At 39.7% G+C, this 26,950-nt stretch overlaps 1 protein-coding gene across 38 annotated transcripts; it reads right to left on the bottom strand.

Moving 5' to 3' along the window:
• Positions 1–1,034: 1,034 nt before the first annotated feature.
• LOC134652891 (myosin heavy chain, muscle) lies at positions 1,035–26,648 on the bottom strand. 38 transcript variants are annotated; one of them, XM_063508118.1, is made up of 25 exons: positions 26,350–26,648; positions 25,639–25,782; positions 23,898–24,082; positions 23,291–23,486; positions 22,445–22,508; positions 22,269–22,367; positions 21,266–21,369; positions 19,803–19,944; positions 19,343–19,608; positions 18,555–18,725; positions 16,521–16,700; positions 15,947–16,106; positions 15,223–15,281; positions 14,243–14,330; positions 12,292–12,409; positions 11,376–11,493; positions 10,528–10,664; positions 10,074–10,200; positions 9,470–9,679; positions 7,487–8,373; positions 6,800–6,878; positions 4,075–4,320; positions 2,022–3,857; positions 1,667–1,706; positions 1,035–1,463 (listed from the first exon to the last, which is right to left on the bottom strand). In XM_063508118.1, the coding sequence occupies exons 1-24, from the start codon at positions 26,554–26,556 to the stop codon at positions 1,683–1,685; spliced, it is 5,847 nt and encodes a 1,948-aa protein (XP_063364188.1). In that variant the 5' UTR covers positions 26,557–26,648; the 3' UTR covers positions 1,035–1,463; positions 1,667–1,682. The 38 variants fall into 38 exon arrangements, with proteins under 38 accessions (XP_063364188.1, XP_063364170.1, XP_063364165.1 ...); XM_063508100.1 differs by lacking the exons at positions 1,667–1,706; positions 6,800–6,878; positions 15,223–15,281; positions 21,266–21,369 and adding exons at positions 7,018–7,096; positions 14,867–14,919; positions 20,668–20,771 and having other exon boundaries at positions 19,343–19,612; positions 19,807–19,944; XM_063508095.1 differs by lacking the exons at positions 1,667–1,706; positions 11,376–11,493; positions 15,223–15,281; positions 21,266–21,369 and adding exons at positions 11,822–11,939; positions 14,867–14,919; positions 20,668–20,771 and having other exon boundaries at positions 19,343–19,612; positions 19,807–19,944.
• Positions 26,649–26,950: the final 302 nt, after the last annotated feature.

Raw genomic sequence — 26,950 nt, forward strand, 5'->3', positions numbered from 1 at the left:
CTCCCGGACAAATTTAGAGGAACGCAAAAAAAGGTTTAATTACTGGATAACAAAAAAAAAATTATTGGGCACCTAAAGTAATTTCAATATTAGGAATTAAACTTTTTTTGCGTTCCTCTTGACTGTAGTATTTCAGCGGTCGAACTAGGAGGAAGGGCTTTTTTTAAGTTTTACACTACTACTACTACTATCAGCAACTCTTTGTACTGCATTCATATTTATTATATCTGAGAGTTGTTAATGATAATGAGTAACGGAATGTTAGTTAGTTAATTGTTTAGAGTTTATTGTAAATAATCCCCAACAGTTCCTAAGTATTAAGTGATTATGTTACGTTAATTGAAATACATTAAGAGGAACAAGCCGAATTGTGATACTAGATTATTAAACTTAATTGAAAATTAAAGTTAATTTATTTTCCACACTATTTTTCCTTTCGCCTTTTTTTCTCTCAAGAAAGTATACCTGCCTACCCCATTTCCGGACAGTGGAAATTTGTGGACAAATGCTTTTAATTTATTGCTTTAATATTTAAACTGGACTTATAGTGTGTCAAAGGACTGTCTCATTTCAATCATAGACAGAGAGAATCATACTATCTTTGTCTTACACTAATACTAGCACCCAAAAGAAAAGGATGACTACCTATAGTTTTTTTTGTTCCTATTTACTGACAAATTGTTTTGACCAACTATGTAGTACGTAATTTTTTTTTTCTTAGCCTGTTATAGTGTCCCATTGCTGGGCAAAGGCCTCTTGATCTCCACACTCCCGGTTTTGTACTTTTTCCGGCCAGTTACTGATGAAAGTAAAACTAGGTACTTATGATATAAGAACCTTATGATACATATCATAAGGTTCTTCTATCATAAGTACGTACTTATGGAAGAGATCTCTTTTTAGCGATAAGAGAGCCTGTTGTTACCTCTGTCTTCATGTATTATGTTTGTCTCTCTGTAAATGTTTTATTGAGGTTGTGCAATAAAGAGGATTTGTATTGTATTGTATAGAAGGCTATGGAAATAAAACCAAACTTTTAAATGTTTTATGACAACGATATCGCTTTATTAGATGTCAAAGAGGGCAGAGAGGCGCACGGCGCGAGCGCCGGTAAAGGGGCTGGTAGGCGTGTCTCTGGGATCGCGGCGGTCGCTTCGCGCGCCCCCCCTCCCCCACTCTCGATACATACATCAGCAATAAATAAATAAATATCAACAAGTTACAAAATAGCTTTTCGTAAAAAGATAAGAATACTAGTGTATAAAGTTTTTTTTTTTGTTTTAAATTTACAGTTTTCGTTTCACGCTTTTTAACTGCTATGTATAAAAAATTATGTTAGATTAACAACGAAAATCTGTACAGTCCGTTTTGGTTTTGTGGAACGTTTAGAAATCATCTTGAGCCAGGTCGAACCTTGGTGGGAAGGTGCCGAAGCCGTCGAAGGCGGGGCGCGGGCGCTGGGGCTGGAAAGAGAAGATAATATATCAGCATCTCATTCACCAAATGGTAAGAACAAGGGTACATGCCGGACAGTACAAATGGGGAGGCATTCAAATTTCGAATGGCTTGCATTCAGTAGGCCAGATTTGGCAGCTGATTGGCTGTTGGATTGAGGTGTCAGATAGCGACGACCGTTCCTGTCGTCGTGGGGGTAAGCTGAACTTACATCTCTCCTTGGTTCACTAAACGCGCCCTTTTACGGACGCCTGGACGAAAGAACATAGTTTAGTTATAGCAGTAGGTCTCTAAGAAAATTAGAAGCTCTAGCATATTTGATTTGAGTCTTACACAGACTAAAATGTTCCCTATATTCTATGTAGTTAAGAATGTTTCAAATTCAGCGCATCAAGAAATTGAAAGTCATAAATGATAGTCAAGATAAAAAAAATACAGCTCCGTCTGTCTAGAAGTATTACAAGAAAGAGGCAAACGTTTTTTCTTGTCTTTATTATCCACCGTTATGAACCCGATCAAGAAATAATGAATCTGTATATGGCTTCAGATTAGAAAGTGAAACTTACCGCCGGGCTGACTCCTCTCGCAGCGGATCCCGCGCGACCCTTGCCTCGGAACTTGCTGATGGCCTGCTCGGCCAGGTCCGCTCGCTCCTCGGCCTCCTCAAGCTCCTGTTGCGCCTTGCGGAACTTAGCCAAGTTGAGGGCGGCGATTTCTTCCGCCTCTTCGATCTGCCTCTTGTAGGTCTTGATCTTCTGTTGCAGTTTGTCGACGAGGTCCTGCATGCGCTCGTGGTTCTTGCGGTCCTCCTCGGCCTGGAAGGTGAGCTCCTTGATACGCCTCTCAGACTTGCGCAGGTTCTTCTGTGCGTCGGCGTGCCTCCTCTGTTCACCGTCAAGCTCGTTCTCGAGCTCCCTGACTCTCTGTTCGAGTTTCTGGATAGCCTTCTTGCCTCCCTTAAGGGCGTTCGCTTCAGCCTCATCCAACCTGACTTGCAGTTCCTTGATCTGTTGCTCAAGCGCCTTGCGGAGTTTCTCCTGGGTCTGGGCGTGCTCCTGCTCGGCGCGAAGCTCGTCGGCGAGGCGGGCGGCGTCAACCATGGCCTTCTTGGCCTTCTCCTCGGAGTTCTTAGCCTCGTTGAGGAGCTCGTCGAGGTCGGCGTGGAGGGTCTGCAGCTCGGATTCGAGCTTCCTCTTGGCGGCGGAGAGGGAGGCGGCCTGGGCGGACAACTCGTTGAGCTGTTCGTGAGCATCGCCCAACTCCTGTTCGGCCTGGCGGCGGGCGCGGTCGGCCTGTTCCAGAAGAGTACGGGACTCTTCCAGCTCGTTCTGGAGGGCGTTGGCGCGGCGCTCGGAGATACCCAGCTGTTCGCGGGCATCGTCGCGGGCGCGCTGTTCCTCCTCGAGGGCGGTCTGCAGGTCCTTGATCTGGGCCTGGTAACGCTTGATGTTCTTCTGGGCCTCAGCGTTAGCCTTGTTGGCGTGGTCGAGGGCGATCTCGAGCTCGTTGATGTCGGCCTCGAGCTTCTTCTTCATGCGCAGGGCCTCAGCCTTGCCCTTAGCCTCGGCTTCGAGGGAAGCCTGCATGGAGTCGAGGGCACGCTGGTGGTTCTTGCGTGTGTTTTCGAACTCCTCCTCCTTCTCCTGGATGCGGCGGTCGATCTCCTGGCGGACCTGGGACAGCTCGAGCTGAGCGCGCAGGACCTTGTTCTCCTCCTGTTCGAGGGCGGACTCGGCCTCCTCGAGAGCAGCCTGGAGCTCGTCCTTCTCGGCTTCCAGACGCTTCCTGGCCTTCTCGATCTCGTGGATGTTTCGGCCACCTTCGCCGATCTGGTCGAGCAGGTCCTTGACTTCGTCGGCGAGGTTCTTGTTCTCGCGGCGTACAGCCTCGAGCTGTTCCTGGCCTTCCTCGTAGGCACCCTTGAGACGGAACAGTTCGGTGGAGTAGTTGCGGCATTCCTTCTGGCTGGCGTCGAGCTCGGCGGCGAGATCGTCGACCTTGAGCTTCCATTCTCCGATGATCTTGTCGAAGGCCTTCTGCTTCTTCTCGGCGGCGTTGGCGATGGCGGTGGCACGGTCGACCTCGAGCTGCAGATCCTCGACCTCGGTGGCGAGGCGCTGCTTGGTCTTCTCGAGGGCAACGACCTTCTGGTTGAGGGACTCAATGGTCTCCTCGGCCTCGGCAAGGCGGGCCTGGAGCTTGCGCTTGGCCTCCTCGAGTTCCTCGGAGCGGGCAACACCCTCGGACTCGTACTTGGAGCGCCAGATCTGGGCCTCGGCGTTGGCCTTGGAAAGCTGGCGCTGAAGATCAGCCTTGCCTTCGGCCTCCTCCTCGACCTGTTCGCGGATGTTGTCCAGGTCGTGCTCGAGGTTGCGGAACTTGCCAAGAAGGGTGGCGCGTTCCTGTTAACAAGAAAACACATTAATTAGCTTCTATGTCGGTAAGCGTTGTTGTAAGTTAATTCATAAGTGGACAAGAATGTCTCAGCTTCATACTATCTAAAACGCTAAAATATGGTAATATCTGACAATGTGTCTCGTCTGAGTTGTCCATTTTGTAGTTTTCTTTTAGACCATGAGAAATATTTAGAATAAGTGTATTTTTGTATTGTATACTAACCCTAGCCTCCTCGTCGGCGAGCCTCTTGGTGTCCTCCAGCTGAGTGGTGAGCGACACCTTGATCTTGGACAGCTGCGACACCTGGGACTCGGCCTCCTCCAGTTGGCGGAGCAGATCTGAGTTCTCGATGGACATCTTCTTCTTGGCGGCATCCAGGTCGTTAAGAGTGCGGTTGGCCTCATCAGCCCTGTTCTGGACTTCGTTGAGCTGGTGCTGGAGCTGCTTGGCGATCTTCTCCTGGGCAGCCTATTTGGAAATAAATAATTGTTAGAGGAAGGTATTTTCACGGTTTAGTTGAAAATTTAATGGTTTGAATTTATCGGTATTTAAATCTTTGTGATGCAGGCTGATATTAGTTTTAGGATGTATTGAATAGATCATGACTGTCTTAAATACCAACGGTATTATTTATTATGAGGAATCATTAAGAATTTATGGGTGGATGCAATATTAATTTATATTTATAAAATTTCTGCGTAGGTTATAGGTACATTGTTACGGTTATTAGTAACACGACTATTTTAAAGGGTATAGCCGGGTAAGCATGGCCAAACTGCCCTTAGCGAAAAAAACAATTTCCTTTTACTGGATTATTAACCTATGTATATGTAATGCTTTCACCAAATATTAAGCGTCAAATGCTTCAGATTTAAAAAAAAAATGCAAAAAAAAGAAAAATCATTTTTATTTTATTACTACTCCGATTTCTTTGTAATTTGGGTATGTTGTATATACCATTAAGGTCGCTTTCTGAAAAAATTAATATTGAATTATCTCTTAAAATAATAGTAAAAAATTTAGATGAAAATTTTCAGAAAAATAAAAAAAATACATGCGAGATAGCGACAGTTATCAAATTTACATATTTCATGTAGAATTTAATAATGTTTAACATATATTTTTTTCAAAAATTAAAATCGGGATTAACAGTGTTAAAAACTCGAATTTGTAACATCCCATAATACCTTCTCTTCATACAAAATAACTTGTACGTTATACTAGAAAGTTATATTCCCAACGCAATTTGAATTTAGAACGCGACTTATTTCGCTGAGCGCGGACCTTAAACTCCGTGGCTGTATGCGGCTAGGGCGAACGGCATTCAGAGATTTAAAAAGCGGCTAAGTGCGAGTCGGACTCGCCCATGAAGGGTTCCGTATTTAGGCGATTTATGACGTATAAAAAAAAACTACTTACTAGATCTCGTTCAAACCAATTTTCGGTGGAAGTTTACATGGTAATGTACATCATATATTTTTTTTAGTTTTATCATTCTCTTATTTTAGAAGTTACAGGGGGGGGGGGACACACATTTTACCACTTTGGAAGTGTCTCTCGCGCAAACTATTCAGTTTAGAATAAAATTATATTAGAAACCTCAATATCATTTTTGAAGACCTATCCATAGATACCCCACACGTATGGTTTTGATGAAAAAAAAAATTTTTTGAGTTTCAGTTCGAAGTATGGGAAACCCCAAAAATTTATTGTTTTTTTTCTATTTTTGTGTGAAAATCTTAATGCGGTTCACAGAATACATCTACTTACCAAGTTTCAACAGTATAGTTCTTATAGTTTCGGAGAAAAGTGGCTGTGACATACGGACGGACAGACAGACGGAAGACGGACAGACAGACAGACATGACGAATCTATAAGGGTTCCGTTTTTTGCCATTGCGCTACGGAACCCTAAAAAAAGCGCGGGAACAGGAAAATAGGCACGAATTTTATACAGAGCGTTAACGATTGAAAAATGTCTGTTCCTTTGATGAATAAAATACGTCACATTCTAAATTCAAATTCGTAAAGACTGCGTTCACAATATACTTCATTCGTCTATGACTACTTAGCTTTGCTTGTATGAAGAGAGAGTATTATGGGATGTTACAAATTCGAGTTTTTCACACTGTTAATCCCGATTTTAATTTTTGAAAAAAAAATATGTTAAACATTATTAAATTCTACATAAAATATGTAAATTTGGTAACTGTCGCTATCTCGCACGTATTTTTTTTATTTTTCTGAAAATTTTCATCTCAATTTTTTACTATTATTGTAAGAGATAATTCAATATTATTTTTTTCAGAAAGCGACCTTAATTGTATATACAACATACCCAAATTACAAAGAAATCGGATTATTACTTTGGCTGTAATAAAATAAAAATGATTTTTCTTTTTTTGCATTTTTTTTAAATCTGAAGCATTTGAGGCTTAATATTTGGTGAAAGCACTACATATACATAGGTTAATAATCCAGTAAAAGGAAATCGTTTTTTTCGCTAAGGGCAGTTTGGCCATGCTTACCCGGCTATACCCTTTACATAATATTAGGTACCTAAATGTTATTTTGTTATATAATTCAATAATTAGTAGTTCAAAGGTTTTATTTAATGTTAAGGGATAATTAGGGATTAATCAGTTTGAAAATCATTCAAAAACCGTTTTACATTTTAGCTGTATTTTGAAGTTAAGTTTCATGTTAAAGCGCTCACAGCTTTTTTGCAATTAGTTTGAAACTATATTAGGTATGTTAAATAATTGTGTGTAAAGTGTCTGGTCCCAAGCACACAAGTTGTTTAAGAGCTTATATACAGCCACTATCCTTGGATAAGCATTATAAGGGCTGTATAAATCTTTATAAAGCTCCTATGCGACTTGGGTTGCAACTCCATCTAGCTGGCGAAAGCGAAGCGAAGTCCTGCTGATGCCAAAACAATTTATACCTTTTCGTTGGACACGTGGTCGAGACCAGCGCGGAGGTCATTGACTTCGCTAAAGTACTGAGAACGTTCCTTCTCAGCCCTGGATGGATTAGAAACACGATTAATATCACCTAATTGGTATGTGTTTGTGTTGTGGACATTGAGTGGGCCGTGGTTCTTCCACGTTTAGGGAACATGCGGGGGAACTCGGTACACATGCCTCGTGGATGACATGTTACCTTTTCACGGGCCACCTGATCGACGGCAGCGCGTGTGTTGTTTAGCTCCGAGTAGCAAGACGCGCGGTCATGCTCAGCCCTGAATTTGCAGTAAAATTGAGTATCCCAAGCTTTCAAGTCCCAGTTCAAATTTAAAGTTTCAATGCATAATTACATTTCCGTTGCTTATTAAAAGTGTATTTATAAACATTATGCTGATGTTTATAAGATTGCCACGCAGGACTGCTATATTTAGCAGCGAGTCCCTCTTGCTGTAGGTAACTATTTTTATTTCACCAATTGCGTCTCCTTATTTTTACGATCTATGATATCGAGGTATTTGATTATAAAAAATGCACGTACATACATACTTAGCTTACAATAATCTAGAGCAATAAAACCGAGTACTAAAATTTGTACTACATAAGTATAAAAATTATGTTTTCATTGCCCTAGTAGAAAATGATATGATATAATGTATAATACTCACTTGGCCTTAAGCTTGTTGAGCTGGTCGAGCTGCTCACCCATCTCAGCGACGGCATCGTTGTGCTTCTTGCGCAGGTTGGCGAGGGTGGACTCGTGCTGGATGTTGGCCTCCTCCAGGTCGCGGCGCAGCTTGCTGAGCTCGGCCTCGCGCTTCTTGTTAAGCTCGATCTGGGCAGAGGTAGCACCACCGGCCTCCTCAAGGCGCTCGCCGAGCTCCTCGAGCTCACGAGCGAGGTCCGCGCGCTGCTTCTCAGCCTTGGCGCGAGCCTGGCGCTCGGACTCGACTTCCTCCTCGAGCTCCTCGATGCGGGCCTGCAGTTCCTTGATCTGCTTCTGCAGCTTGCTGACAAGGGACTGCTCGTCCTCGAGCTTGGCGGTCAGGGAGGAGATCTCCTTGTCCTTGCGCTGGATGGTCTGCTCGAGCTCCTTCTTGTTGCGCTCGAGGTCAGCGACGGCCTCCTGGGTCAGCTTGAGGTCGCCCTCAACCTTCCTCCTCTGCTTCTCAACATCACCGCGCAGCTTCTTCTCGCGCTCCAGAGAGTCCTCCAGCTCGTCGAGGGTCTGCTCGAGCTTCTGCTTGACCTTATTGAGGTGGTTGACCTTGTCCTCGGCGGCCTGGAGTTCCTCACCGGTCTTCTGGGTGGACTCGCCTTGCATCTTCTTCTCCTTGTTGAGCTTGTTGATGAGCTCATCTTGGTGGGCGATCTCATCGTTCAAGTTGCGGATCTGGTGGTCCTTGGTGGCCTTGTCCTGCTCGGACTTCTGGACGGACAGCTCGAGATCCTCGACGTCCTTCTTGAGGCCAGAAACCTCCTGTTCCAATTTCTTCTTGTTCTGGAACAGCTGGTTGCGGGCATCCTCCTCCTGGGTCAGGCGGTCCTGGGTGTCCTACGGTCACAAAAGCTCGAATCAGTATACATTGTTCAGTATTCAAGTATATAAAACTAGGTGTCGAAAAAATGTACTGTTGGCTTTTAATTGCTTTCGCACTTCCTCTAAACACGTCTGGCTTCTGTCTATCGGCAAATAATAGCAATTAATGGTTTGCAATAAAATCGTGCACCCTGCAGACGTGCAATTTATTTTTAACTCCTCAAGCTGCTTTTCGTGTAAACAAACTGTGTTTATTTAAAGAAATACGCCAGCAAACGAAGCATTACTTTGCAACAGTGTTACGGCTACATATTTGGCTTGTAACGCGATGTCTTCTAAGTAACTAATGTCTGGTATGTTTACTCGCCGTAGGAATTTCAGCTAATTAATTAAACTAATTAGGTAGGTACATTATTTATTTAGCGCCAGAGTATTCGCGACCCAAATTGCTCATTGCTATTTCAAGATGACGCATCATTACCGGGTTAAAAATTATGTTACAAATTTTACGATTAATATCCGCCTGGAAATGCCACATGTTAATAATTTAAAAGATTTAAGGAGGAATTTATATAGCAAGGTAATATCATGATGATTAATGTAGCTTAATTTTTGGAGGTATTAAAAACATGTTACGACAGTAGAGATTTTCTTTTTTTCTCTTGACGATCATTAATATTAAAAGTAGATTCATTATCACAAAATTAACTACATAATTCTTCTGGCTTCTTCATAACGGGGCCGTAAGCAATCACGAACAGCAAATTATGCATTTTATTGAAAAGACTCGGAACCGCTTGCAATTTATGTTCGTTAATTTCCTGCTGTGATGTGGAATGAAAATACAAACAAAATGGAGATTAAAAACATTAGCTGGTCATAATTCTTCTTCATTACATACTTTTAATCACTATACTCGTAATTATGGAGCTCAATATTCATCTTTTAGTATTTTTTGCTAATTCAATATGACTTTTTTCCTATCATGACAGCTGTGAAAAGTTTTAATTTTTCTAGAAAATATAATATATCTACTATTTCTTCAAATTGTTTAAGTAATGAAACTTGTCTGTGCTATATTATTACTAATAAATAAATAATGAACACTTACCCTAAGCTGAGACTCCAGGTCAGCCTTCTGCGCCTGGAGCTTGGCGGCGCGCTCCTGGACTTCAGACAGCGAGCCCTTCTCGCCCTCGAGCGAGCCGAGCAGAGCGGTCTTCTCCTCCAGCAGCTTGGCGTTGAGGACCTCCAACTCCTTGCGGAGTTTCTCCTCCTTCTCCAGAGCCTCGATCGCCTTGTTGGCCTTCTCTTCCAGTTTCTGTAATTCAACCACACTTTTATCCACACGGTCCTCACCATCCCATTCCGTAACGTGTATCGTTGCCATTTTATTTAATTTTATTGATCACATCAATTGATTGGAAAGGGGATGTCGGTTCGTTCGTTAGGGGAGTTAGCGCGCGCCCGGCCGACCGCTCGACTGACAGGGGCGCTGGAGTTTCCAGCGGGCGATAGCCGCCCACGCGCATGATTACTTAGCTAGGTGAGTGGGGCGATGGGGGGGATTCCAGAAATGGCCGCGGCAGGTGCGGTGTCACGTAACCGGCAGGTGGGTGCGGCTTAGCTATTTGCGTGCTTGATTCACGCCGCTAAATTTGATTATTTATTGGGTCAGAGTGCTCCATCATGTTAATGCGTTGAGTGATGCTTACCGCGAGCTCATCCTCGACGCGGGTGACGTTGAGGAGGGGCTTGACCTTCTGCCACAACTTCCACCAGGGCCAGGTGCGGAGTTGCAGGTACTTGCGCAAGTTGCGCTGGACAACTTGGAGGGCGACCCTAGTGGTAGAAAACTTAACTTAGCAAAGCTTTATGAATAGCATAATTTAATGAATATAATGAAGTCGGATATTCCCAATTATGATTTTGGATAACAATATTTCAAAAGATAATAACTAAGAAAAAAACATTTCATAAAATATATTGGTTACTTATGTCAAATATTTGGAATGCCATACATCGATTTAATAATCATTAACCATGTCACTGTCCATAATAAATTAAAAAGAGTGTTATTTTATTGCACATAATGATCCCGCTTTAATAAAAGTAAAAGTATAAGGAGGCGATGTGATTATAGAAGTACAAGTTAAGTAGATACCATACCTCTGTTCCTGCAGCTTCTTGTACTCCTTGCGGGACAGGTAACCGCGGATGTAGGCCTGGAGCCAAGACACAATCTTGGACAGCCTGTCGTCACGCATCTCTTCCATCTGACCCAGGACACCAGCGCGGAAGAACACCTGGATATACAGCTAAGTCAGAACAAATCCAGACGCCCGACTTAGAGAGTTAGTAACTGGTAACATGTAGTTTTAATAGATTTAAGACTAGTTCTACACATTAACTATTTGTGTAAGAAATATGAACATTATATTTTAAATGATAATAAAATTACGTCTAATGTTAGTGGGGAATTTGCGTGAGTAATCTCGAAAAAAACGGAGACTTGTTGAAGCGGCATGACATGGAAACATAAAAAAATCGACACATATACAACACGAGGTACAGACGATACAGACAGTAAAAGAATAAGAGGAGTTAGTATCGGAAAGTGTGTACCTATGTGTATTCGTTACTCATGCACTACGTCTACCTTTGTTTTTCCAAGTCTGAAAGATTCCGAGTCCAAGCCGGTTTTCTCGAGAATTTTCTCGGTGGCTTTCTCTGGCGATATTGGCTCTTTGATCTGTCCCGGGCACAGAATTTTGTATCTGCGTTTGAGGAGCATACAAAAATATAACAGTGTGTGTACGTGTGTGTGTATGTACAGGTAGAAAGGAGGATAGGGGAAAATCCAAACAGGAGCCTTGTCACGTGGGCCCTTTGAAGCGGCTTAGGGTCTACTGGACAAATTACTGTGCCAATTGTAAATGGTGGTCGTAATTTGCCTGTAGTGTTGATAACTTGCAATTGGCTTTCTCACAGCTAACTACGCAACCGAATGAACATGCCTTGGTGTGACCGAGACGGTACGATTCGACATCCAAGCCTGTGGCGTCCAGGATGACTTGGGCGATCTTCTTAGGATCGGATTCCTTGTCCACAGCTTGAGGGGCCAGGATCTTGTAGCTACATTATCAAAATATTTCCACACAATGAGGGAGAGTCACAATAAATATTTCTAAATACAAAATGAACGTGCTAGGTACATAAGGAGAGGGTAGAACAAAATGTGGGGCATACTGTAAAAACATTGGTATGTTAACCACATTGCATACGATTAAGGGTATGAAATGCAATTCAGATTAACAACATGTGTCCCAGGAACCTTTTATGATATAGTGACCTAGAAATAACAATGGGTCAACAATAAGGGTTCAACATTAACTCTATTCCTTAGAGTTTGAAAATTTCTACTTCTCCATGCTAAAACCATTCTAGACCCCTTGCTTCTTGCCTTGGTGTGACCGATACGATAGCTCTCAGGGTCGAGTTCGACAGACTCCAGACACTTCCTAGCTGCTTCTTTAGGATCTTTTTCGTTGGTCATGATGGCTGGCGCCAGAATCATGTAACTGTTTGTCGAACATCAATCATTTAATAAATAGAGGCCCTCCAACTACTCTGTATGTGACACGTCATTAAAATCATTTGTCGTTATATAAAACAGCTTATTAATAATATTTCAGCAAGTGTTACTCATAGCTATGAACTGTGTAAATTTGATTGATGACGTCAGCAACACAGCAGTATTACCAGAATAGTTGCTCCAGAAAATTCCAGCGCTAAAAAAATGTTTTGACTAACCACATATAAAAATAAACATTACCCTCGATAATCAAAACAGAGATATAAAATACTGAAGTTATAGTTGTACTCGTAATTTGAATTCTTGAGTTATTTTTGATGTTGATGTTGGGATCTTACCGGAGCTTGAAGTCAGGGTAGACCATCCTGTTGGGGAAACCTTTACGGCAAATACGGATGCCTTCCAACACACCGTTACAGGTCAGCTGGTGCATGACAAGATGGGAGTCGATGAGACCTGGCGGGCGAATACACGTATATTATGTACCTATACATTTTTCTGAAGACGAAATTACAGAAAATAGAAAGCCTTCGCTATTAATGTGTATTAATTTGTAAAAAAGCGGCCAAGTGCGAGTCGGACTCGCCCATGAAGGGTTCCGTATTTAGGGGATTTATGAAAAAAATGATATTAGAAACCTCAATATCATTTTTGAAGACCTATCCATAGATACCCCACACGTAGGTATGGGTTTGATGAAAAACATTTTTTGAGTTTCAGTTCTAAGTATGGGGAACCCCCAAAATTTATTGTTTTTTTTTTCTATTTTTGTGTGAAAATCTTAATGCGGTTCACAGAATACATCTACGTACCAAGTTTCAAGAGTATAGTTCTTATAGTTACGGAAAAAAGTGGCTGTGACATACGGACGGACAGACAGACAGACAGACATGACGAATCCATAAGGGTTCCGTTTTTTGCCATTAGGCTACGGAACCCTAAAAACAGGTAGGTAGATTTTGAACAATTCATTTTTTAATTATTCTTAAAGTTGTTATAGAGTAGAGATAGAAATCTCAATGTACTTTACTAAAGACAAAATTAGTCAGTTTAAAACGAGTAAAGGGTCAATTTTTGAAGAGGGTGTTTTTTCGACATTTGTATGGCAAATTTTTATTTTTGGAAAATTAGATTTATAATCATCGATTTAGGAAGGATTCTTAATAACAAAAAATATACCTACTGTACGAGGCACCACTCTACTTTTTATAGTTAGCTAGATATGGATGTCTGAAAATCGACATTTGTATGGCACTATTTAGCAATTTTTAAGGCGCTTTAGACATGTTTATATGGCATTTTTTGACATTGTATGGCAATATCAAAATATTTATGTCACTATTTATTAATTTTGTGGCATTTATAAGACCCTGACGACATTTGTATGACGCCTTTTCGACATTTGTATGGCACTATGTCGACATTTGTATGCCACAATCGACATCTGTACGGTCAAAATAGCCGTACAAATGTCGCCAATAATATTTTTTGGCGAAATTTCTTACACCATATAACCGATTCACTTATTTATTTAGCTATATATTTTAACAATATATTTGCAACTATTATTATGAAATACACATTTTTATTTCGACTGTGTACCAACATATGAAGCGTCCATACAAATGTCATTGTAAATCGTACCAAAATTTATCGAAAGAGATTATTACCTGTTTTTACATAAATGAAACTGTTTCCGCGTGCATACTTAATGGTGATAGACGCCCAACTAACCGCACTATTGCGTCGTGAAGTTAATCTAATCGTTATTCAATAGACAAAGAAGATTTTGGGGGGTATCTTTAGGTCATAACAAAACAAGTGCCGCGCGGGACAACGATAAAAAGGCTTCTCTTGTTTTATTAAATAACGCATTAAATTATCGAAATGACTAAATCGATTCCCTAGAAAATGCTCTTTAGAAAAATATAAAGATATTAATAATACGTTGCCTACATCCAAATTTATGATTTTTTAAATTGGGCAATGCCGCCACTGGGACACGCGAAAAACAGCAAATTTCGCCGTTTTTGGACCTATAAATGCGATTTTGTCAGAAACAAATAATATTTAAGATATAGTTGTACATTATTTTTAAAGTTTATAATACACTGAATGAAAATATGTACATATCTAGTCTTTAAGTCCTATAGACTTCGAGTTTTAGACGTGGGACAGCAAAAAATGCCTATTTGAAAATTGACCCTAAAAGGGGAAAGAAGAAAAAGTTATATGACCAATTATTTTACTTTACTAATATAAATTATGTTTAGTACAAGTATTACTCACCAGGCTGTTTCAACTCGTTGGGGATGATACAACGTACGAAGTGAGGTTGGGTGGACCTCAGAGTTGTCATCAGGTTGTTAAGTTGTTCCTGTATCGATTAACAATATTAATATGCAAGAATTGAGATTTTGTATAGTAACACAGCATTTTTTATAAAATTAATGTCGAAATCCAATCCAAGTGATTATTTACCCAGAACATTTCCTAGTTTTGTCTAATAGAAACGTCTGCAAACAACATAAAAAGCGACACTCGATGAGAAATGAACATTGACGTAGATTTAGGTAATGAGGTGACGATGTGAATAAACACACACTCAAACTAAGGTTATGATTCCTAACAAGAACACACTCACACACAAAGCTTAATACACCCAGCAGCGTACAGTACGTTCCTGGGGAAGTTATGCGCTGTGCGTGTAATTTTTCCACAGTGCATTGATCTACACTATACACCATAGTGCATGTAAAATATTACAACATCGAAAAACATAAACCAGGTAATTTTCATGTTACCTTTAATAATACGTCTATGAAATGTTACTAAATAAGTAAAACAATTTTAGAATATATATAACTACATCAATATAAACCAAAAATCAGTTTTTAATATAAACTTAAGAACCTTGTACGCGGAGGAGACAGTAGCGAAACCACCACCCTTCTTACCGCGACCGCCTATGAACGTACATTATAAACAAGCATAGATTAGTACCAAGACGATCACAAGGCAACAAGACGGGACAATACTCGACGGCTAAACATAGACTGTCGGCGACATGAGCTGTGCTGTAAAACATATTAAATTATGCTGACATTGACAATGTATTGTGAAAGCGTGGAAGACTGACCCTAATTACCACTGAATTTTCAAAGTTATGATCAGTAGTAGTAACAAGGGTTAATCTTAGGCATGATAGACGATACTGAAGCTACGCCGAAGGCAGTGAAGCAAATCCCTTTCAATGAATGTAAGTTTACCCTGTAGAGCGATGATACAGTCTGGAAGGCAGAACCCTTGGCACGCTTGCCTCCAGCGCCTTAAGTTGGAAAGTGACATGAGAAATAAAAATTAAAATGTCTTAGTTGTAGATAATGATGCAAGTACATTAAATAAAATGAAAGTGTAAGTATACATTGTATTGTGTATATATATATATATATATATACATATATACCTATATACATATATATATATATATATATATATATATATACAGATGTCAATGACAATGTGGGACTCGAACCCATATCTTTGGATTTTGGGTTTATGACCGGCAATCCAAAGATGTGGATTCGAGTCCCATTTTGACCAGACTTGATCATCATTGATTTTTTTTTTGTGATTAACAATATTAACATCTGTATATACAATTTATAGATTGTAATGGGGTACGTTCAACAATAAAAAAGGATAAATATTAACATTTAAAATTATAGTGTATAACAATATTTAATGAAATAATCCAAGATCACTGAAGTATTGATGTGATTTTGGTAAGTGACATCTGGGTTTTATATCACCCGTCTTATGGTGTGTGATGATATATGTTCACAGAAGGTATATATACAGCTCATGGTACCTGGTCACCTGTTTTCGTAGAGATCAAAATTGCTATAGGGGCTCATCAAAATCAGAATTAAAAATTATCATTAAGAAAGTTCAATTGAATTCTTATATCTGTGGAAAGTAATTGATACGTACCCTTGCCGCCACCACCGGCATCAGCACCACCGGACTGACCAGGATGGTCAGCGAAGATCTCAATCAACAGTTTGTTGGAGCCCTTCTTGAACTGGTCTACGACAGTGTCGTTAAGGGGGTCCTTGTTCTTCTCAAGCCAGCCAGTGATATTATAACCGACCTGTTTAAGGAGGGAATTAAATTAGTACCATAGTGAATGACTGATCGAGTATCTAAATTAGTTAATTTAGATACCAACATCAATAACCATTTTATTTGCGAGATTTTAAAGAAGAATATAATTGAAAGGGTTCTCTAAATCATTGCCGAAAAATATTTTGACGAATGTCATTTCCCAGTCAATTTTTCGAATAATTTCTTCAAATCATCTGTAAAAAGTTGGTTGGCAAGAAAAATTTGGACAATAAAACTACGGCGAAAAGACAGAACCCCAATTCAAGGTTACAAGAAAACTTGCTTTAACATTCTGTTGTTTAAGTAAAAGAGTTGTTTATGGACCAAATATCAGTTCAATATAGTTAATTAAAAGTGAAGTGAAATGAATGTTGATGTTGTTGATGATAAAGATACTTACGTTGCCGGCATAATGGCCAATGGCGAAGTGGGCAGCCTGGCAGCCGGGTTTGGGAGGCTTGGGCTTCAGGAACGGGGGTGACTTGCCCAAGTGGTTGTTGTTCAGCTTCTCAACGAAGGTCTGATCGGTGGCTTTCGGGAACATAGACTCTTCCTCAAGGATGGAGAGGATACCCATGGGCTGGAAACGGACCGGTGGCGTTAGAACACGAAGTTACGGGCGTTATCTTCTGGAAATGCTACTTTAAATTGTGTCGAAATGTAAATTTTGATAGGATAATTATGTGTTTGGAGAGGATTTTTACATAGCAACAGCTCATAATCTTGTCAAGTGAATAATAAAATTGAGGATCTAGAATCAAAATGAGCAAAAGGAGTCTACAATTTTAATTTAAAAATCAGAAATAAAGGAAATCAATGAAAAAGAGAATTAAAAGTTTTAAATACTACTTTTCTTTCACCTTGGGTTCTAGAGTGTATATTTGTTAAGCATTATCGAGTAAGCAGCATGCATTTGTAATTGTGTGCTTTTTTCTAATAGTGAGTGTAATTTTCAAAGATTCATAAATTCAAATATTTATTTATTCAGCATAGGTAGGCAAGTTAAAAGATTAACTATTAAGATTATTAATTCTATTAGCTTTATAACGTTGAGTAGGTAGTGCATAATGCTTTACAAAATTCACAAAATATTATTAGGTATTTTTTTATTAAACTTGGTTGCTGACTTTTTGCTGTTAAAAATAATGGTATTACTGGTGCAGTTAATATTTCTAATTAAATTAATGAATTAAATATACGCATTAACTGATTAGACTGGTATTGTAGTTTTGCAAGTTTCCTATCGGCGGTGTGGGTACAGAGTACAGACCGTGATAAATATATCAAAAAGATCAATATTTAATAATATCCAATAACACAGCTATCCAATATTCCTCACAGTGGATTCTGTAGGGATTGTTAGAGATTGTAACAGTATTATAGAATATTTCGATCATTTGATACAATAAAACAGCGTGTACAGATTCGCAAGGATGCTGCTTGCATTAAAAATGCTTTTAGCCTCGACTGCTGAAAAGGATCGCGTGTGCGCAAAGCATTTGTTTATACCGCGGAGCAAGGGATCAGCCAGATATGTACTTGCGGGAGACGTTCTCAGCCCCAAGCATCGTCTAATCGCGCCTATCGTAAGCTATACTGGATTCTAATACCTTTTCTATTAAGTCTATAGTCGCTTGAAGATCCATACCAAAATCTATAAAGGTCCATTGGATCCCTTCACGTTCATACTCCTCTTGCTCTAACACGAACATAAAATGGTTAAAGTATTGTTGTAATTTTTCGTTCGTAAAATTAACGCATAGCTGATTAAACCCGTTCATCTGGATCGTGAAACATGGAAAAAATAATTGTATCTGTTAAAAAACTAACATTGTTTGTGTGGAAACGATGGCCGTTGGTGTGAGAAAATATTAAAAATAAAAAGAAGGAACACAGATAACACAGAACACATATTATAACACAATACGTTGCATTGGTGGGTAGCTCGAATGAAGTAACGAATGGAATTAAATTTTAAGTTAAAAGGTCTATGGCTACTTCTTTCGGGCACCCTGTGGCGTGAGGCAAGCTCTTGTCGTTGCGTTTTTGCCAACTACCTTTTCAATAAGGTCAATGCACATTTGTAGATCCATGCCAAAGTCAATGAAAGTCCACTCGATGCCTTCGCGCTGGTATTCTTCTTGTTCCAGTACGAACATGTGATGGTTAAAGAACTGCTGCAGTTTCTCGTTGGTGAAATTAATGCAGAGTTGCTCAAAACCATTGAACTGCAGGGAAATAAGTAATGTGGGAAGTTAAGTCAAGGGTTAGGTACGGATTCACTACGGATCACATTCCGCAGCTGTTGGTTTTAGTCCCTACGAATGAAGCCCTGCCAGAGACTGGAGGGTCTGACGATATTTGATTGAAGTTTGAAAAATCCCCGTCTTGAGTTCCAGCGTCGACGGGATGATCGACCACCACCGACTATTACCTTCTCGATCAGATCGATACAAGCGAGCAAGTCCATGCCAAAATCGATGAACGCCCAGTTGATGCCCTCCTTCTTGTACTCTTCTTGCTCAAGTACAAACATGTGGTGGTTAAAGAACTGCTGCAGCTTCTCATTGGTGAAGTTAATGCAGAGTTGCTCGAAACCGTTGTACTTTTATGAACAATAGGAAACCCAGGTAAATCCACAATTATGGTTAACAAATACTATGATATCTCGTTATCACGAGATTAGTTAGTAGGGCACAGAATAAACTAAAGTCTAGAAGCTATACTTTAAACACATGAAACTGCCTTCAACCGAGCGTACTTTACACTCAGTATACCTTTTCAATAAGGTCAATGCACGCCAATAAGTCCATTCCGAAATCAATGAACTCCCAGTGGATGCCTTCTCTGGTGTACTCTTCTTGTTCCAACACAAACATGTGATGGTTGAAGAATTGTTGGAGTTTTTCGTTTGTGAAGTTAATGCAGAGTTGCTCAAAACCATTGTACTAAGAAACCAAATGGATATTAACACAGATAAATTTTGAAAAATCATTACTACTCTACATGTACAATAACTAAATGTTGTCTAATTAAAACTAAATAATTACTTTCTAATAATAATATTTTTCTGTTGACCGCATTAAAGTGTTAATGCTTTAGCAATAACACTTTATTGCAAATATTAGAACCGATTTTGTGAAATTTACTTAATATAAGGCTACATTTCTGTCTTTCACTAGAAAGCAAGAGATGTACCTAAGTCTTGCCGGCGATACTCACGTCGAAGATTTCGAAACCGGCAATATCCAGTACACCAATGAAGTGCTGCCTCTTCTGCTTGGTGTCAAGAGTCTCGTTACACTTCTTGACGAGCCACTTGAAGAGACGATCGAAGACACCCTTGCAGAGGGCACCGACGGAGTTGGTGACCTGGTCCTTGTTACGGCCCTGGGTGACGAACTCGTTGCCGACCTTGATGCGGGGCTTAAGCAAGTTCTTGTACAAGTCTTGGCAATCGACACCAAGGAGCTTGGCGACGCGTTCACCTTCCTGAAATTAGACAATCACCTGTTAGATTGTATCAGTTAATTTAATTTTTTAATACAATTAAACGAAAAAAAAGTTGGCTTTAAAATTATAAGAATGAAAAATAAAGTGATGTTGTAATTTTTGATAAGTACATATTAGGCAAGATGTTCTGGTTAAGTACTTCAAATTTGTATGAAATTTTGTGTTGAACTTGCCTCCATGCCATCGGCCTCAGCCTGCTCCTCGCGACCCCTCTGCTTGAACTTCATGCCACCCATGTGCATGACAGCGGCGGTGATCTTGTATACGTTGTCCTTCTCCTCTTGGGTGAAACCAAGGATGTCGAAAGCTTGCTATAATACGAAAACACATGTCAATATCGAGATTACGTATAGTGTCAGTAAGGCCTTGAATACATAAATTATAGTATGAGTTTTGTAATTTTTAAGACATTCTGGATTTCTAGATTTAGTAACTAGCCGAAATTAATTTTTAGATAAAACATAATCAGATCTGAATTTATAAGTAGTAGAAATTCTTGAAATGTTTTTTTTTTTTGAGAAATTTGGTAGCTAGCATAAATAAAAGAAACAATGCCTTTTGTTTGGCAGATTAGGGTTAACTATACACATATTATGTTATGCTAACATTTGCAAATTTATTTTGAAGAAACGTACTAAAAATTTAAGTGCTGAGATGATAGAAAACAAAATAAATACTCAAAGGCCTTAGGAAATACAATAAGTACAACATAGGTATAATTAATCGTTAGAAAAATGTCAAATAAAAAAGCGTTATTATATGTTATGAGGGGCAACGTGTACAGGTCTATTTTGGTTTCAGTGCACAGGAATCTAGATTTTGAGGAGAACTAAATTTAGACCCGCCCAATCCAAAAATGTAGGGTACTAAATTCTATGTATAATCCCAGGTCAATCCCTTTGGCCTTTGGCGGATTATATCTAAACTATTTATGGGTCTATTTTACCATTATAGTAACGACAATGGTATTGGGTAATAGATAGGGTAATTTTCCGGTAGGTCTCTCAAACTGCTGCTATTCGCAGACAACTTACGTCAGTCAATTGACATTCCTCGCCGTCATCCATATTGGGGATGGTAATCTTACCCTGGGAGACGTTATAGTAATCGTAGATGTCGTTGGACAAGAAACACTTAGCTGTTGGTCAAACAATATTGAACAATTTAGTAAAATCACCCTTTATTATGCCGAAATAGTAGAACACCCTAAATGTTTCGTCGTGTAGCATTTTGTTAACGTGTCGGGTAACCTGTGGGGTGAAGGGGGACCAAACTCTGTGCAAAAAGCCCTTTTTGGACAACGCAGGGGGCGAGCATGTGCGTGTCAGAGATTGCTCAATGTCCAGTGCACGAATAACTCTGAAGCGTCCGTCGGCTCACTTACGACCGTTAGCATCAGCTCCTCGCTGTCGTTGACGCCAGGTATTCGAGTTTGCCCTTGACTTATGAGGGGATAGTCCGAGATGCGGTTGCTTAGCATCGTCATCTCTGTGAACATCAAGCCAAGATCTGACACACACATACGCGGCGATAGCGGCGCCGTAAGCAAAGCTAAAAGCTACAGAAACAGCAGAAGAAATTAAGTGAAGAAGATAGAATGAAATGAGCCAGTTTGTCGTGTTCTGGACTCACGTCAGTAAGCCTCATTTCCTCGCCGTCATCGACGCCGGGAATGATAGTCTTGCCTTGCGCGACGATGTGGTAATCATTGATGTTGTTCGACAAAATGCACTTTCCTATAAAGGGACACCAATCACAGTCATTTTTGGTAATTGGTGCGCTTACAAACTGAATTAAGACATGCCAATAAACGCCCTTAGTGTTTTTGGAAAGGATAGTAACACACTTTTAAGCTAGCTATCGCACCAATCAGCGGGTGCGATGATCCGACCGCCCATGTCAATTCGAAAGGGCAATCGAATGCAAAACAAAACTCGGTAAAGCCTCCCAGATTGTTGGGGGCCAAGACTTACGTCAGTCAACAAACATTCCTCTCCATCATCTAAATTGGGGATGGTAGTTTTTCCTTGCGAGACGATGTGATAGTCATATACGTCGTTCGACAGCATACACTTGGCTAAATTTCATAAACACACACGTTATTTATTACCAATGCAGTAGGTATTATCAGTGTAAGGATATTGTTTGAGTGTTTTTTGTGTAAGTGTATTAAGTGTGGGCGTTAAAAAAATTTGAACGGAAACCTACACAGAAGATTGTAAACTAAATTAATATATCGTAAGAATTTATATCTTTAATAACATTCGAGTGAATACAGAATTTTAAAAAAATATCCTGCATATAAAATATTAATTGAAAACATTGGACATGTGATGAACAAAAAATATAAAGGCTCGCGCTAGGGCTACAGTTACAGAGTGATAGTTTGGTCATCAAGATAATGATAAAGTAATTACATTTGATGAATAAATAATAAATTGGTTGTGCTCAATTGTTCGTGTGTGTACACAAATTAATAAATTTTATTTTTATTTTTCTTTAACATGTCGAATGCCTTTTTTGGTTACAACCTTTACTAAAGAATTTGATATTTGTTTTTTAGATATTTTCAAACCAATTATAATTAACTTGATATTGCGAAGTTAAATGTGATGTGTATTATGTGTGTACGTACCCTTCAGTCCATCAACGGAGCCGGACATCATCTGGTAGAAGATGTGGTAAGAACGCTCAAGAGCTTGTTGGGAGATGACACGGGCCTTCTCGAGCAGGTCTGGAGAAATTTAAAACTTTAGAATCAATTCATCAAGGCACGGATGTAGTCCATGGTCTAGATGTTGAAGTACTTACAGGTCTCGATATCAGCACCAGCCAGTTTTCCAGAGGGGCCGAAGTGGATACGGATGAATTTACCCTAGGTAAGGAGGAAAATACGTTCAATAACTGATAAAATCAACCAACATTTTACAAGTTAAACAAAAATAAGGCAAGATAATCTGTTTTATTAAGTTTTAATACTTTTTATAGTTTGTCTTTTTCAATTGACTTCAAGAGATATAATTATTTCTTCTTTGTATTTCCAATTAAAATGCTTATTGAATATAGATATCTTTATTGAATTTAGGTTAAAAGTTTGTATCAGGAATAAAATATTTTTTGAGTGAGGGACTTGAAACTTCGTAGAAAAACATAATATTAGCAAAGGAATTTCATTTTTTTTAGTAAGAGACTTGAAACTTTGTAAAAAAAGGCACGTTATTAGAATACAAGAATAATGATCAGCGTTTTAGAAAATTCATCTCGTAAGTGGGTTTATAAAGGGTTGAAAAAAATTCTAAGGCAATTATATCGAGAACATTTTTTTTTTCAGTTAGGGGCTTGAGACTTCGTAGGTTGTGACAGACAAATGCCATGCGTTGTAAAATTATTAACAAATTATTAACCGTCCCTACTACTTCTATCTTCTATCTTTTGCTGCATAACATTCTATGCTCATGTAAAATATATAACCACCAACATACAAATCCACGTGTACGAAGTCGCGGGCAAGAGCTAGTTTCAAAATAAATATTAATGGTATTTGATTAAATATTGGAGGATTAATCTGATATAAAACTAAGATTGCTTAATATTTTGGTATCTGTAGTAAATTAAGTATTTTAATGTTTAGTAATAGGTAAGGATGAAAATACTTACGAAACGGGAAGAGTTGTCGTTACGGACGGTCTTGGCGTTACCGAAGGCTTCAAGCACAGGGTTAGTCTGGACGACCTGGTCTTCCAGGGAGCCCTTCTTCTCCTGGTTGGGGTCCTTCTTCTGGGAGGCACCGACGGTGGCGAAGTACGCAATTACCTTCTTCGTGTTCTCAGTCTTTCCGGCACCAGACTCACCGCTGGGAATTGTAAGGATTTTGATTAGTGCAAGGTTTGGACCAGATTCATCTTGGGTAGCTGAGCCGATGAAGTAAGGGAGAGCAAAGTTCTTTTACATTTTGGTGAAGCTTTCACTTTATATTAAAACATCTTAATAGGTATATATTTAGGTTCGTTAATCTTTAAAGCAAAATATATATGAGAATATCGCATAGACATAACGGTGATTGTATTTTGTTATATTATTTAGATGAATTCGCCTTCTGCCTGGCTTAAGAGTATTTGAAATCGGCCAATTAGCTTGTTTCTCTTAACTATTAATAGGTATCTTGGACTTTTACTCATCTGATATAAAATAAACGTTATCCATAAAATATCTTTATGAAAATAGTGTAATGAAATGTATTCAAGTAATGACTTTTGTTACTTACGTAATCAACATAGATTGATTCTCGTGGTTGGTCAACATGTTGACGTAAGCGCCGTCGGAAATGGCGAAGATATGAGGAGGCACCTCCGAGCGGCGCTTGCCACGGTACAGGCGGGCGCATCGGGTCGTGTACACGGGGAATCTCTTGTAGGGGTTGATAGCCACGCAGAAGAGACCCGAGTACGTCTAGAGGAACATAATCGTACATGTTACACAGAGGCTGATGGTGAGGATGATGAAAAGCATGTGATATGTTGGATATTTTTTTATGTGGACGTTACTGATCGAGATTACTATACTATCCACAAACCAAACTGATGACCGGGGTCGTCAAACTTCTCATTCACACTTGAAGTAATTAAGACTCCTATCACGAGTAAAATGGCAACTTGGCTTGCAGATAAGATAATATACAGTTACTGTAGGTAGATGAAGAGATGATTGATTGTAATGCCAAACAATTAAAAAAAAATGTGGCGTAAATTTTAGATTTTGACAAATGAGACGTAAGTGTAATGATGGATATCCACACAATCCTGCTTTTGTCAACTAATTACGTGTACCGATGCTTATCGTTATTATAATATTTTTGATAAACGTGGTAAAAAATGGTGCTGTTATTTTTACGTATTTAGTTGACAATCATCAGGTCCAAAACAAATTAAATAAAGAAGACACGGAGACAGTACTGTATCGATACTTTGAGTCTCCATGTTGAAAAAAAATTTAGAATCATCAAAAAACTCGTAATCCTAACTGATGAATATCTTACTAATAAGTATTGTGTATCTGATCTGCGCCGCAGATATAGGTACAATCTACGAGTTTATTGATATTTCTTACATAAAACATAGAAAAAAACAATCTGAAACAAGAATTCTGTAAAACTGCAAGGGGTATTGTATTGATACCTTTCTTGCAAAAAATCTTAGGCACTAAAAGAAACCAGTAGACTAAGAAAACGGTGAAACATCCGATACAAGAAACACACAATCCTCCAGTCGCCGGTATCGCTGGACGAACTTCGACTTGTCCTGTGTAAAAGGGTTCAAGTACGGTTCGAATAGGGTTTTGAGGAAGGACTATAGGAAGGTAGACACATTGACCTCTTATGCATGTTTGTAAATTAAGAATATATTCCAATCAAGTTCATTTCATACTTGAACATCACGTGTACAACTTTAGAAAAATGTACAAAAAAAACGCAAAAATATGTCCATTCACCTGGTGACATAGTTTTTTGCGCGCGCTCGCTCTATTAAGAACATCTGGCCTACAGTCTGCATAGCTTGAGCGCGACCGAAATAACAAGCACAAAAATAGCCCACGTTGATATCCAACGCACTATTTATATACAAATTGAGCCATCGATCCAAAACGAATTGCGCCTCAGGGGCAGCTATTGATCTTTGGCTTGGTAGCTCTCCAATAATATCATCGACATATCAGAAGGCTATTAAAATAAGATCGCAATGATGGATTGTGTTGAAAGTCAAAGTTGCAAATTGATTGACTGACATGTTACAAAATTTTACTACTGTCGTGGCAACTACATTCCTAATGCTGCAATCAGACCAGACGTATGGCGCTAATTGAATTCATAGGACCAAGGATTTATACGACAATAAACACGTGCTTTCAAGTGATCATTGAAGTTCAGGTAATGTGTCTACAGAATTGAGTAAGGATTCAGCATGCACACTGCAAGACTCCAACTCCGGCCGTCCTGGCTCCTAACTTACGTAGATAAGCTTATGGTAATATCTCTGCTTCAAGTTATACAAAACCGAAGCGTCGTTGAGGTATGTCAAGTTGGACATGTCCTCGCATTTTTCGTACTTGGGCGGGTTAACCTGGCCTACAAGATCCTTCTTGAAGTCTTTAGTCTGTGGGAAAGATGGTCACATTAATATCGAAATAATGAAAAGGCGCCATTGGCGCCTACTTACATAGATCAGTTTCGCATAGTATCGCTGCCGCAGATTGTGCAGCACGGCAGCGTCGTTAAGGTATGTCAGGTCTGCCATGTCCTCGACTTTTTCAAATTTCGGTGGATTCACTTGTGAGAGGAGTTCCTTTTTTAATGTCTTTTCCTGCTCATTTAAGATCAGTTAAATATACTTGTAATATTAGTAACATTGTGTAAATGTAATAAATTAAAATGTTCATGCTTAAATTTGAAAACAAAATTCATTTCTAGGATATGATTCAGTTAAATCTTAATAGGGGAGCTTCTGATAAGCTATCAGAATTGCAAACAGTAATTTAATTCTCAAAGACTTTTCAATTAAAAGTTCAGAGTTGCAGACATATTCGGGTTTCCGGTATTTCACCTTGAATTTCACTCACAACTTGATACTACTACAAGTGTATACATGCTGATAGCTTATCACTGATGCCCTATTGTTTTCGGATAGAATTTAAGTTTAGATAATTAAAACTGAAAATATTACCTCGCCACCAGGCAGGCCGACGGTCACCAGGTCGCCCTTGGTAGCCTTGATCTCGCCCTGGAGGAAACCCTCCTTCTCGTCCGGAACCCAGCATGCCTTTTTGCCGTCGTAGGGCTTGCTCTGGTCAATGCGCTTCTGTTCCAGAGACACGAACAGATACGGGGTTGGATCGGGGTCATCACCCTCCTGTACGATTGGCTTCGGCATGTTTGGAGGGTTAACGAGACTTCTGGGCTAGTCGAGACACGAGAGCAGCCCTGAGCCTTCCTGTGAACACAGCTGATGTTTAGCGAAGCCCGAGAGGATTTTAACGGAGCCCGATAGAGGTTTAGCGGAACTGGCGCGTGCGTCTATTTGTGGCTGAAATCCGAGTAGCGCGCATGGAACGGTGCCAAAGCTCACGTTTGCGTAATACCGCCTTTTTATGCTTATCCCGAACCGTTACGTCACGCGGAATGCGCTGGAGCGACGCCAGCCGATTATCAGAACGGTTATTGTCTTTTATGGTGCTGCTGGTTGATGGGTCAATTGGATTTAGATCGTCATAACAGGCCCAATCAGATTAATTTTTTTCATTACTTTAATCAAATTTGAATTTAAT

Source organism: Cydia amplana, chromosome 12 (assembly GCF_948474715.1).
Source record: "Cydia amplana chromosome 12, ilCydAmpl1.1, whole genome shotgun sequence".
Classification (NCBI taxonomy): domain Eukaryota; kingdom Metazoa; phylum Arthropoda; class Insecta; order Lepidoptera; family Tortricidae; genus Cydia; species Cydia amplana.

Bases quoted from the DNA above. Each gene is read 5' to 3' on its own strand.
- LOC134652891 (XM_063508085.1), bottom strand. From the start codon at position 26,556: ATGCCGAAGCCAATCGTACAGGAGGGTGATGACCCCGATCCAACCCCG. The intron at 25,783-26,349 runs GTAATATTTTCA...TCTTTCCCACAG, and splicing joins TCGGCCTGCCTGGTGGCGAG to ACTAAAGACTTCAAGAAGGA. The intron at 12,410-14,242 runs GTGAGTAATACT...TTCGCCCGCCAG, and splicing joins CAACGAGTTGAAACAGCCTG to GTCTCATCGACTCCCATCTT.